Consider the following 13,786-nt stretch of genomic DNA (forward strand, 5'->3'; position numbering starts at 1 on the left):
ACCTTAACAGATGTAATGTGAGGAATAACGAAGTGACCACATCTAAGGGCAAAAAATGTACCTCAATAGACATAATGAAAAGCTACATGTGTGAAGCACATTAAGTTACACCAATCACAGGAGCACTAACAACTGTCTTTTTATTCAACAAAACAATTAAAAAATAACAACTACAAAAAATAGATTGTAAACTATTAACATAAAAGATAAATCAATAAAGAGTAGAACAAACAAAGTCAAACAACAAAGGGGGAACACACTGACGCCTTCCTCAGTGAGGTGGATGCCACTCTTGCTTCACGCTCTGTCGCCCGACATCGCCGTCACCGCCGCCATAGCTGCCAAGCGCCGCCATTATGCTGCATCATCAGACTACATTGGAGTCGTGTGGCGCAGGCGTCACGGGGAGGGGGACGGGGAGGGGGAGAGGTGTTTGACTCAAAAGAGGCAAACACCTTCAGGTTTCTCCTGTCCATCATCTCCACACAGAACAGTTCATAGTCAGTATGTAATCTGAATGAGAATTGGAATGGTTTCCACGTTTCTTCCTCATCCCCGCCGTCATGGGATTTGCGCTGTGTTGATGCTGCCATCTGCTCCCAACCTTCCATCCCAATGACCTCTGGGAGAGAAACGCTGTCCTTGAAGGACTGTAAGTGGCACCATGCTGCTGCCTGAATTGTGTCCTTCAGGACAACATAATCTTCCTTGAAGAAGAAAGAAAAAATATTTGTGTTTGTACTTGACACCCTACCCTCCCAAAACCACAAAATGGTATGCAAACAAAGGCTACTACTACTGATGAGTTTTCAGTGATAAAAAACACTATTCAACTAGTCATCAGACTATTTCATCTGGCTATACAAACAACCTCCAACATTACACACATATTATATACTAGGTTCCCAGGTTCCAGTTCCTGGTCTTCAGTTTTGTCTGGAAATAAAACAGATTGTTGTCTGTAATGTTGAGTAGGCCAATACAATGGAATAATAAAAGTAGGCCCTAGTATGCGCAATAGATCAGCCATGGAGTAGGCTATAACTTGTATATTGATGGAGATATGTGTACAACTTAATTTGGAAGTAGAAGCCTAATAGAATCAATCATATCTCACAAACACTCTGAATATGTGTAGGCCTACATGGATTCACCTGGATTAACAGTCTATACATGACCTGATCCTTCAGAGCTGGATGCTGTTGGAGCAACTCTAGCCCTTTTTGTGCAGAGATCTTTATCCTGAAATGTATTAGTGGTGGGAGGGTGGTAAGACTATAGTCTTTCACAATTGCTCTAAGACAACCTCACACATTACAGTATATGACACGTACCTGTAGCTTTTTTTCCTCCCGTCTTCTCTTCCTGCTTCCTGAAAGCTCCTCTGCAGACCTTGGTGAATAAACAGCATACATTACATACATACAAATATATAATAACAATAATAATATAAATAATAATAATAAAAAAATAAGAAAATGTACCTCTGTATTTAACCGAGGCATGGCATTTAATGTGATGGTCGATATCACATTTTGACCCTTTGTATCTGCAGAAGGGGCAGTGATGTAGACCGCTGCTGTCCAGCTGTATTTCAGGGCTCTCGCCATTCACAATTACACTGACGTGTCTCTAAAAGTCAAAGAAAACCAGTATAAACATAAAAGCAGTTTTCTACAAAAAAACATTGCAGCGTTTCGGTTTTCTATTTTTCGGCTGCTTTGTATAAGATGGCTTGTGCATATACACAATGTAATTAGACTAAAATAATATTGATAATCGATTTTTGTGGACGCTTATGAACATTTCAAGACCCAACATGAAGTATCAACTCATTGCTAAGGATATCCACAACTACGATAAAGTTAGAATGGACCAAGGGAGGAGGAGGGTGAGGGGGCTATTTTGACCTAAGACACTAGGATATATTTGATCTATATTCACTAAACATATTTATTCCACCGAATGGTTGACATTGATTGACAGATTCTAAGCTTTCAAACGGTGTATGACATGACTATATCACTCAACCTTATGATGCTGAAAATTGACCTAGCATGTTGGGGGGAACATGCTAGGTGTAACTAAAACTTAAAAGACGATTAAGTAGTTAACAAGACATAATACATAATTGCATGAATATTACTAAATATAGGCATTTTGACAGTCTCACTTACTTGCATGTTTTAGGCATCACTAGCTCGGGCGGGCACACTCTAATTTCAGGTAATTTCAGGTCAGAAACGGGATCAGATGCTGCACATGCTGTTTGACCAGTCCTCAATGTGAACTGAGTGGCCGCCCCCTCGATGTGGACGGGCGTGGCGTCAGATCCGAGATCCGAGTCGGTTCGCAGAGAATACTCGAACGCAGCATGAGTATCCGCCCCCTCCATGTGGGCGGAGTGCCGGCCCCCTCCATGTGGACTGAGTGCCCGCCCCCTCCATGTGGGCGGAGGGCCGGCCCCCTCCATGTGGACTGAGTGCCCGCCCCCTCCATGTGGGCTCCGTCTGCGGGCTGCAGTCAGGGGCTTCTCCCTTCATCCGGGCAGGCACTTTAACTTACAGGGCCACTACCTACTGTAGTGTTTTTTTTGTTTTTTTTTTCTGATTAGGTGTGTGCTGCATGCAGCGCTCAACAATTGTCCTTTCTTTCTAAATTTCCTCTTTATTATTCTCTGTAAACTTTGGGACCTTTCTACTTCTGCGATTTTTCACCTAGAGACTCCATTCAAATTTTAAAAATGTTCAGAATAGCTTGGAATTCAGATTTTTAAATATTTATACTTTTAAGATATTCTACTTTTAAAATTATATATATTTTTAACATAGATTTGATTGATTTAAGCCATTTAACGTTTCCTTATGTCTTAATCTATGTGGCTTCATTAAAAAATATTTTCAACCTCACTTTGGAATACAGCACTCACCGCATTTTCTGCAGGAAATGCATTTTCTAGTTACTGATTGGGATGCCTGAACACTGCAGCTCCATGAGTGTCAAGCCATAGAGTTTATGACACGTGACGTTGGTGATTTTCATTCATAGAACCGAGGTTACCTCCAGTAACTGACAAAATAATTCTTGCTCGAAGAAAACTATTACTGCCGAAAAACTATAATCGGCAACTCATTAATGTATATTTCTTATGAATATCCGCCAACATTTATGTCCGTGCACCACTCCTCGTTAGTATAGTGGTCAGTATCCCCGCCTGTCACGCGGGAGACCGGGGTTCAATTCCCCGACGGGGAGGTGTGTCTTTTCCAGGTTTAAGCTTGATTTATGCATTTATTCACTTTCTACCTTCCACTTTTTGGACTCACTGTTACTGTTATCTTCCATTGTAAATAAATCGCTGGATGTGCCCTCGACAGTATTTCTTCCGTCTTTCACGGTCAGCTCCGAAGCTGAGACGCCGGGTCGTCTGTTAGCTTCAAGTGGAGCAGGCTAACGGAGTGCTAGCCCTCAGCCCCCTCAGACCATTGTTGGTGCTAGTGGTGAGCATAGCTGCGTTCACACAGCGTTGGTGGTATAGGGGTGAGCATAGCTGCCTTCACACAGTGTTGGTGGTATAGCGGTGAGCATAGCTGCCTTCACACAGAGTTGGTTATATCGCTGTGAGCATAGCTGCCTTCACACAGCGTCGATGGTATAACGGGGAGCATAGCTGCCTTTACACAGAGTTATTGAAGTTGTCGCGAATATCTTAGGCTGTACACAGCGTTGGTGGTATAGTGGTGAGCATAGCTGCCTTCCAAGCAGTTGACCCGGGTTCGATTCCCGGCCAACGCATCACTTTTTAACCATGGTCGGTTTAATTACTGCTTCACTTATCTTTGCACTAGCATAAATACTGTTCTAGTGTTCCATCTTTGTACTAGTATAAATACTCTTCTAGTGTTTTATCTGTGTAATATTATAAATACTGTTGTAGTATATAATCTGTGTACTAGTATAAATGCTGCTATATATAAATGGCTGCGTGGAGAGGGTCGCAGCCTTCTGCTTCATGGGGGTGCACATCCAAGAGGACCTGTCCTGGAGGACCAACACCACAGCCATCATTAAGAAGGCACAACTGCGACACTATTTTCTGAGAGTCCTCAGGAACTACCACCTTAGGGAGGAGTTGCTTGTGACCTTCTACCGCTGTTCAGTGGAGAGCATCATCACCTACTGTATCGGTGTGTGGTTCTCCAGTTGCACAGCTGCAGAGAGGAAGGCACTACAGCGGGTCGTTAAGTCGGCCCAGAAGATCATCGGCTGCCCTCTCCCCTCTCTGGAGGAACTGTACAACACCCGCTGCCTCAAGAAGGCTACCAAGATCTCCAGGGATCCAACCCACACGGGTAACGAACACTTTGTGCTGCTGCGCTCAGGGAAGCGGTTCAGGACTATGGCTGCACGGTCAAACAGAGTTATATCTAGTTTCTACCCCAGGGCCATACATTCATTCATTCATAAATACTGTTCTGGTGTATTATCTGTTTACTAGTATTAATGCTGTTATAGTATATCATCTTTGTAGCCTACGAGTATAATTACTGTTGTTTAGCATCTGTGTACCATTATAAATACTGTTCTAGTGGTCTGTCTACTAGTATAAATACGGTTTGTACTAGTAGTATAAATACATCATGTAATTCTCTATTTGCACCTAAACATCCTAATTCGGTACGTAGCGCATTTGGATCAAGACTACTGATTGGCTGCAGGTTTATTTTACTGAGAAGTATTATCAACATCATGTGGTTTCCGTAGTGTAGTGGTTATCACGTTCGCCTCACACGCGAAAGGTCCCCGGTTCGAAACCGGGCGGAAACACTTTTAATTTCCTTTTAAATATGATTAATGTGAGTTGAACTACCTTCATTATATTATGCTTCCGTTCCGTTCACTAGTTATGTGCTTTCAATAGTTTTTATTCTGCACGCTTAAACCCACCCTCACGTATTTGATTTGTGTTGTAATTAGTATTATTAAGTGGTCCATTAATGTGTCGCCCACACATGAAGAGCCATGTGAGGCTTTATACCAGAACAGTGAGACTTTCTGTCAGCAGACCCACAGTTGTTCAGTGGGTCTGCTGGTCCAGACCTCCCCTGGGTCCCAGCCTCTGTAATCCCCTTGGATGTGTTGTGATGAGGAGGAGGATGAAGGTAAGTCTGTAAGCCTCCCGTCTCCTGACAGACCGCACAGTAAAGACCACAGGGTGAAGACCACAGCAGCGCTACCAGAGACCCACCAACCCAAGGTAAGGTCTGAATGTAGTCCTGGACCTGGATGGGTGGTAGACCGGGGGGTCTGCTCTGGGGGTCGGGTGGTTCTGGTTCTTCTCAGCTCCCGTCTAGCATGGCAACTTATTAATGAACATATTTTCAATGGTTAATGTCATGTGAAATATTTGTGGCTATCTGTTTTTTTGGTAGTCCAATATATTCCCATCAATTGATTGTGCAGTGTTTGGGTTTTTATATTTTGGCTGGGTGTGAAGTTGTCAACCTGCACTATGTTTAAAGCTTATGATGAAGCTATATCACTAGCCACTAGAGGCTATCACTGTAGCTACATCACTAGCGGCTAGTGATATAGCTGCATCACTAACCTGTAGTGGCTAGGGGTGCAGCTACATCACTAGCCCTGTTGTTTTGCGGGTTGGAGGAGAACATATCGATATATTGAGCAGAGGTTGTGTATTGATAATGGCGGGCGTGTCAGGAGTAGTGCTGCTGTAGAGAAGATACAGCTCAAGTTGAATGTGGATCTATCTCGAGCTCAGCCTAATAAAGTACTGTGGTGAAACTGTGAGATAATGTGGAGGATGATCGTTTCTGATCAGACTACAGAGCAGCTGGAGTGATGGAGAGCATTTTGCTCAGACCGAGAAGCTTTAAAACCGGAAACCAAAGGAGAGAAGTCCTTATCATACACCAACAGACACATTAATAGTCCCAGAGTCTCTGGCCGGGACAATCATAATCCAAGATAATCTGATTATTAAACCTCAGCCTTGATTACAGTAAACGGATTTGACATGTTGCGCCGGCTGCAATAACACTTATTAAAGTAAACACTATTCCTACCGTATCATAATCAAACTGGGAATATATTCTGATGAAGGCCAAATAATGTGGTTCTCCCTTTGTTCACTGCTTCCTAGTGGCTCTTGACTCTTGCGTCTGATTCCAGGTTTATTAATATAATAATCCATACATCTCTTAGCGAGGTATACGGAGGTTTGCAGGAAAAAAAATGTTCTTCAGCCAATGGCGGTTCTTGGAACAAAGTAACTATTGGAGAATTTCTTTTGAAGGGTAAATATGTGTATGAAAAACAAATTAATATTGAATAATATAATATAATCACCACGGTCATCTGACCTCTAACTAACGGATCTCCGGTCATCAGGGAAACGTTCCTCAGTCTGTGATCTCCTCCTTGAGACCAGACGGAGATAAGGGTGAGTCAAATGTTTCAGATGTTCCCCTACATTTCACTTATACATTTAGGGCAATTAGCAGACGCTTACTATACATTTGACAGAAGAAAGGGAAACAACAATACATCTCTGCCAGTACAGTGAGGATGTTTATAGAACCAAGTGCCAAGGTGTAAACAATCACTAGGTTAACCCTTTCCCCATATACAACAAAGATAGCTCTGATAAGATGCTACACAATTTAGGACCATATCTAAGTACAACATATAATAAGTGCCAGGACGTACAACATACAACAAGTAGGAGGGGTGGGAGGGGGTAACTGAAAAGGTGAGTCTTTGATGTGTGTATCAGATGTTTTTTACATTTCTATTGGTAGTGAACTGCAGTGGTGTAATGTGTCTGGATGACTCAGATGTCCTATATTATTGTAATGTGTCTGGATGACTCAGATGTCCTATATTATTGTAACGTGTCTTTTCTTCACCGATAAGCAGAGCAGAGATGAGCCAGGCATCATGGCTGCTCTGCCCCCAGACCAGCAGTTCTGATACCCCCAGACCAGGAGGTCTGACACCCCTCAGACCAGGAGGCCTGATACCCCCAGACCGGGAGGCCTGACACCCCCAGACCAGGAGGCCTGACACCCCCAGACAAGGAGGTCTGACACCCCCAGACCGGGCGGTCTGACACCCCCAGACCGGGAGGCCTGAGACCCCCAGACCGGGCAGTCTGACACCCCCAGACCGGGAGGCCTGAGACCCCCAGACCGGGCAGTCTGACACCCTCAGACCGGGAGGTCTGACACTCCCAGACCAGGAGGCCTGACACCCCCAGAACAGGAGGCCTGAGACCCCCAGACCAGGAGGTCTGACACCCCCAGACCAGGAGGTCTGACACCCCCAGAACAGGAGGCCTGAGACCCCCAGACCAGCGGGTATGACACCCCCAGACCAGGAGGTATGACACCCCCAGACCAGGAGGTCTTACACCCCCCGACCAAAAAACAGGTTCAAGAAAACCGGGACCATTCAAACCAAAGCAGAGGAGGCTGTTAGGAGAAATGGCTCCAAAACCCACTCAGGAGTGCAGGACAGTGAGGTCTTTAGCATCCCAGCACCACCAAACCAACAAGGTGAACCAGCTGGAGCCGACGTCCTCGTGTCCATGAGAGTGACGCCTCGAACCCCGACTCAGCAGGGCTCACAGGCCCAGGGACATGCCCAGTGCGGCACCCAGACCTGACTCATGAGTGGCCCGCATTCAGGGGTCCAGGACCACATCAGTCCATGGGAGACCAGACCCACTGTAGGGACCGGGGAGGCCAGACCAAGTGGAGACCAGACCCAATAGGGCAGGGGAGACCAGACCCAGAGGAGACCAGACCCACGGGCGACCAGACCCACTGTAGGGACCGGGATGACCAGACCAAGTGGAGACCAGACCCAATAGGGCAGGGGAGACCAGACCCAGGGGAGACCAGACCCATGGGAGACCAGACCCACTGTAGGGACCGGGGAGACAGAGTATTGTATCCAGGAGGGTGACGGTCTGAACATGGAGGAACCGGCCATCAGAAGAATAAAGTTGGAAATGTATTGAAGGGTTAAAAAAGTATAAATATATATTCAATAAATATGTAAATAAAGGTCATTGCTTTTTGCCTCTTATTTCCCACAATTCAGTATGCTAATGTGACATCACTCAGTGACATCACTCTGTCTAACTCTCTGACATCATTGTCCTCTCTTCAGGAACCAAGTAGAATGTCTAACTCTGCACAGGAAGGGGAGGAGCTACCAGTCAACTATACGGGTCAGACTAACCTATCACTAACCAGTTATAATCAGTAGTCACTTAGCAGTAGTAATCCTACCAGTTTTGGTCAGACTAGCCCTCACTAACTAGCCGTGTGTCAGACTAACCCTCACTAACCGACCCGTGGGTAAGACTAACCCTCACCAATCAGCCGTGTGTCAGACTAACCCTCACTAACCGACCTGTGGGTCAGGCTAACCCTCACTAACCGGCGTCGGGTCAGACTAACCCTCACTAACCGACCCGTGGGTCAGGCTAACCCTCACTAACCGGCGGTGGGTCAGACTAACCCTCCCTAACCATTCTGTGGGTCAGACTAACCCTCCCTAACCGACCCGTGGGTCAGGCTAACCCTCACTAACCGTACTGTGGGTCAGACTAACCCTCACCAACCTGCCATGGGTCAGACTAACACTTACTAACCGACCCGTGGGTCAGACTTACACTCACTTACCGGCCCAGGGTCAGACTAACACTCACTTACCGGCTGTGGGTCAGGCTAACCCTCACTAACCGACCCGTGGGTCAGACTAACCATCACTAACCATACCGTGGGTCAGATTAACCCTCACTAACCGGCGGTAGGTCAGGCTAACCCTCACTAACCGGCGGTGGGTCAGACTAACCCTCCCTAACCATTCTGTGGGTCAGACTAACCCTCCCTAACCATTCTGTGGATCAGACTAACCCTCGCTAACCGTACCGTGGGTCAGACTAACACTCAGTAACCGACCCGTGGGTCAGACTAACCCTCACTAACCGACCCGTGGGTCAGCAGGTCCCAAGGGCGTGATCAACGACTGGAGGCGGTTCCGACTGGATCTGGCCGAGCAGCCAGTCAGGAGAGAGCTGCTGAGACAGATGAGCAGGGAGGAGGGGCCGGAGAGACCCGGCCGCAAGGTCCACACGCGCACACACACACACACACACACACACACACACACACACACACACACACACACACACACACACACACACACACACACACACACACACACAATACACAAACCAACAGACACTGTCTGAGTGTGTGTGTTGCATGCTCACAGACTGTGTGTGTGTGTGTTCGGTGTGGGCTGCGTGCTAACAGATTAGTGTGTGTGTTTGTATGCTAGCAGATATGTGTGTGTGCTACGTGCTAACAGATGAGTGTTTGTGTGTGTGCGCTATGTGCTAACAGATGAACGTGTGTGCGTGTGTGTGCTGCGTGCTTACAGATGAGTGTGTGTGTGTGTGTGTGTGTGTGTGCTGCTTGCTTACAGATGATTGTGTGTGTGTATTTGTGTGTGTGTGTGTGTGTGTGTGTATGTGCTGCGTGCTTACAGATGAGTGTGTGTGCGCTACGTGCTAACAGATGAGTGTGTGTGTGTTAAAAGATGAGTGTGTGTGTGTGTGCGCTACGTGCTAACAGATGAGAATGTGTGTGTGTGTGCGCTATGTGCTAACAGATGAGTATGTGTGTGTGTGTGCGCTACGTGCTAACAGATGAGTGTGTGTGTGTGTGCCACCAGATGAGTGTTCAGGAGTGTGAGCTGGTGCAGCAGCAGGGGGAGCGCGGCCTGCGGCGCTACCGGCGGCAGTGCATGCAGGAGATGCACCAGCGGCTGAGCTTCGGGCCCACCTTCACCGTCGTGCTGGAGCTGCTCAGCGGGGAGCACTTCCTGGAGGTGGTGGAGCAGGAGCCCCGAGCCCTGGTGGTCGTCCACATCTACCAGCCCGGGGTCACAGGTCAGAGGTCACTCTACAGAACTCACTGTGATCAGAGGGGGTTCCACCTCACTGTGATCAGAGTGGGTTCCACCTCACTGTGATCAGAGTGGGTTCCACCTCAGTGATCAGAGTGGGTTCTACCTCACTGTGATCAGAGTGGGTTCCACCTCAGTGATCAGAGTGGGTTCTACCTCACTGTGATCAGAGTGGGTTCCACCTCAGTGATCAGAGTGGGTTCTACCTCACTGTGATCAGAGTGGGTTCCACCTCACTGTGATCAGAGTGGGTTCCACCTCAGTGATCAGAGTGGGTTCTACCTCACTGTGATCAGAGGGGGTTCCACCTCACTGTGATCAGAGTGGGTTCCACCTCACTGTGATCAGAGTGGGTTCCACCTCAGTGATCAGAGTGGGTTCTACCTCACTGTGATCAGAGTGGGTTCCACCTCAGTGATCAGAGTGGGTTCTACCTCACTGTGATCAGAGTGGGTTCCACCTCAGTGATCAGAGTGGGTTCTACCTCACTGTGATCAGAGTGGGTTCTACCTCACTGTGATCAGAGTGGGTTCTACCTCACTGTGATCAGAGTGGGTTCTACCTCACTGTGATCAGAGTGGGTTCCACCTCAGTGATCAGAGTGGGTTCCACCTCAGTGATCAGAGTGGGTTCCTCCTCACTGGGATCAGAGTGGGTTCTACCTCACTGTGATCAGAGTGGGTTCCACCTCACTGTGATCAGAGTGGGTTCCACCTCAGTGATCAGAGTGGGTTCTACCTCACTGTGATCAGAGTGGGTTCTACCTCACTGTGATCAGAGTGGGTTCTACCTCACTGTGATCAGAGTGGGTTCCACCTCAGTGATCAGAGTGGGTTCTACCTCACTGTGATCAGAGTGGGTTCCACCTCAGTGATCAGAGTGGGTTCTACCTCACTGTGATCAGAGTGGGTTCTACCTCACTGTGATCAGAGTGGGTTCCACCTCAGTGATCAGAGTGGGTCCCACCTCAGTGATCAGAGTGGGTTCTACCTCACTGTGATCAGAGTGGGTTCCACCTCAGTGATCAGAGTGGGTTCCTCCTCAGTGATCAGAGTGGGTTCCACCTCACTGTGATCAGAGTGGGTTCCACCTCACTGTGATCAGAGTGGGTTCCACCTCACTATGATCAGAGTGGGTTCCACCTCACTGTGATCAGAGTGGGTTCTACCTCACTGTGATCAGAGTGGGTTCCACCTCAGTGATCAGAGTGGGATCCACCTCACTGTGATCAGAGTGGGTTCCACCTCACTGTGATCAGAGTGGGTTCCATCTCAGTGATCAGAGTGGGTTCCACCTCACAATGACCAGAGTGGGTTCTACCTCAGTGATCAGAGTGGGTTCCACCTCACTGTGATCAGAGTGGGTTCCACCTCACAGTGACCAGAGTGGGTTCTACCTCAGTGATCAGAGTGGGTTCCACCTCACAGTGGTTTCTGACATAATTGAATGACTAAATACAATAGTTTGCCATGATGAATATATGACATATATACTGTATGTTTTATATTCCACTAGGACACCCGAGACCACACAGGGTTCTGCGGAGGGGCTCAGACTGACTCTCTCTTCCTCCTGTCTCCTCCTCCTTCTCCTCCTCCTGTCTCCTCCTCCTGTCTCCTCCTCCTGTCTCCTCTTCCTGTCTCCTCATCCTTCCAGGCTGTGAGGAGATGAACTCCTCTCTGGACTGCCTGGCGTCAGAATACCCCAGCGTCAAGTTCTGTCGAATCGACGCCGTGGCAACCGGAGCCATAGAACGCTTCTCCTCCGACGTCAGTCAAATACTAGTACTAGTACTGACCCTATAACCATCTAGTACTGACACTATACCCCTCTATTACTGACCCTATAACCCTCTAGTACTGACCCTATAACCCTCTAGTACTGACCCTATACCCCTCTAGTACTGACCCTATAACCCTCTAGTACTGACCCTATAACCCTCTAGTACTGACCCTATAACCCTCTAGTACTGACCCTATAACCCTCTAGTACTGACCCTATAACTGACCCTATAACCCTATAGTACTGACCCTATAACTAGTACTGTAACTAGAGGTTAGCTAGATGTAAGTGGTCAGGGATGAATATAACTATAAAGTAATGGTTAACTATTACTATAAATAGTGTAAGGGTAAACTATAACTAATCCTCTGATCCAAGTATATAGTAAGGGTTAACTAGAACTAGTCCTCTGCCCAGGTGCATAGTAAGGGTTAACTATAACTAGTCCTCTGCCAAGGTGCATAGTAAGGGTTAACTATAACTAGTCCTCTGCCCAGGTGCATAGTAAGGGTTAACTATAACTAGTCCTCTGCCCAGGTGCATAGGAAGTTTAACTATCACTAGTCCTCTGCCAGCTGCATAGTAAGGGTTAACTATAACTAGTCCTCTGCCAGGTGCATAGTAAGGGTTAACTTTAACTAGTCCTCTCCCCAGGTGCATAGTAAGTGTTAACTATAACTAGTCCTCTACCCAGGTGCATAGTAAGGGTTAACTATTACTAGTCCTCTGCCCAGGTGCATAGGAAGGTTTAACTTGTCCTCTGCCAGGTGCATAGTAAGGGTTAACTATAACTAGTTCTCTGCCAGGTGCATAGTAAGTGTTAACTTTAACTAGTCCTCTGCCCAGGTGCATAGTAAGGGTTAACTATAACTAGTCCTCTGCCAGGTGCATAGCAAAGGTTAACTATAACTAGTCCTCTGCCAGGTACATAGTAAGGGTTAACCATAACTAGTCCTCTGCCCAGGTGCTGCCCGCCCTGCTGGTGTACCGAGCCGGGGAGCTGCTGGGGAACTTCCTGTCCGTCACCAAACATTTCAACCAGGAGTTCTTCGCCACCGACGTGGAGGCGCTCCTCAACCAATACGGACTGCTGCCCGAGAAGGAGATCCCGGCCAGCCCCGGGGAGGAGGGGGAAGAGGAGGAGGAGGAGGAGGAGGAGGAGGAGCAGATAGAGTAGAGGAGGAGGAGAAGGGAGAAGGGAGGAGGGGGAGGGGGAGGGGGAGGAGCAGATAGAGGAGGAGAGATGGGAGGTCTCCTCATAACTGGTCCAGGACCAGTTAGAATAGAGCATCACTGGTCCTGTTAGAGTCTGGTCCACACACAGTAGAACGAGCTGAAGCACCACACACACACACACACACACACACACACACACACACACACACACACACACACACACACATACACACACACACACACACACACACACACACACACACACACACACACACACACACACACACACACACAGACATACATAAGAAACGTGGATTTATACATCAGATCATTTATCACAATCAGTCGTTAGTTTGCTCATTCTTTACAGTTTATAAACCGACTGAAATCTTCCAATAAAGTTTCACAAAATTGTGTTTTCTCCTCTCATGTTTTGTGTTTATCTATTCTGTAAGTCTATGGTATTATATATATATATATATATATATATATATATATATATATATATATATATATATATATATATATATATTAAAGGTGTTCCCTGAATAATATCATGTGACTCTAAAAGACACACATTGTGATCCCTCTGTGACAAAAAACAAATATTTTAATTGTTAATACATTCATAATCTCTAAACATTAGTTTCGGGCTTCAGAAGGCTTCATCATCGGTGATATTCATCCAATTGGAGTTCTAGTAAGCTGCTGTAAAAAATCTCAGCCGACGTAAGCTAGGCTAATCAGACTTTAGCATTCCTGTGGAACGCTTTGACCGTTCAGACACAACAATATCTCCCATAATGAACAATCATTTGACTTT

General features: G+C 46.9%; 2 protein-coding genes and 3 non-coding genes across 11 annotated transcripts; 4 read left to right on the forward strand and 1 right to left on the reverse strand.

The window, feature by feature from the left end:
• Positions 1–123: 123 nt before the first annotated feature.
• Positions 124–2,442, reverse strand: LOC115549245 (uncharacterized). Of its 7 annotated transcripts, none has more exons than XR_003977719.1 (6): positions 2,178–2,442; positions 1,485–1,632; positions 1,335–1,392; positions 1,155–1,242; positions 899–936; positions 124–707 (listed from the first exon to the last, which is right to left on the reverse strand). XR_003977719.1 is itself a non-coding variant. In XM_030364351.1 (5 exons), the coding sequence occupies exons 1-5, from the start codon at positions 2,181–2,183 to the stop codon at positions 324–326; spliced, it is 684 nt and encodes a 227-aa protein (XP_030220211.1). In that variant the 5' UTR covers positions 2,184–2,442; the 3' UTR covers positions 124–323. The 7 variants fall into 7 exon arrangements, 1 of the variants encoding a protein (XP_030220211.1); XR_003977721.1 differs by having other exon boundaries at positions 888–936; XR_003977722.1 differs by lacking the exon at positions 1,155–1,242.
• Positions 2,443–3,183: 741 nt separating this feature from the next.
• Positions 3,184–3,255, forward strand: trnad-guc (transfer RNA aspartic acid (anticodon GUC)). The gene has a single exon. It is a non-coding gene; the product is annotated as a tRNA-Asp (tRNA).
• A 468-nt stretch (positions 3,256–3,723) lies between these two features.
• Positions 3,724–3,795, forward strand: trnag-ucc (transfer RNA glycine (anticodon UCC)). Its single transcript has one exon. It is a non-coding gene; the product is annotated as a tRNA-Gly (tRNA).
• A 959-nt stretch (positions 3,796–4,754) lies between these two features.
• trnav-cac (transfer RNA valine (anticodon CAC)) lies at positions 4,755–4,827 on the forward strand. The gene has a single exon. It is a non-coding gene; the product is annotated as a tRNA-Val (tRNA).
• A 243-nt stretch (positions 4,828–5,070) lies between these two features.
• Positions 5,071–13,377, forward strand: pdca (phosducin a). Its single transcript, XM_030364345.1, has 6 exons — positions 5,071–5,257; positions 8,197–8,257; positions 9,039–9,160; positions 9,772–9,988; positions 11,662–11,774; positions 12,752–13,377. The coding sequence occupies exons 1-6, from the start codon at positions 5,135–5,137 to the stop codon at positions 12,962–12,964; spliced, it is 849 nt and encodes a 282-aa protein (XP_030220205.1). The 5' UTR covers positions 5,071–5,134; the 3' UTR covers positions 12,965–13,377.
• Positions 13,378–13,786: the final 409 nt, after the last annotated feature.

This window comes from Gadus morhua, chromosome 8 (assembly GCF_902167405.1).
Source record: "Gadus morhua chromosome 8, gadMor3.0, whole genome shotgun sequence".
Taxonomy (NCBI): Eukaryota; Metazoa; Chordata; class Actinopteri; order Gadiformes; family Gadidae; genus Gadus; species Gadus morhua.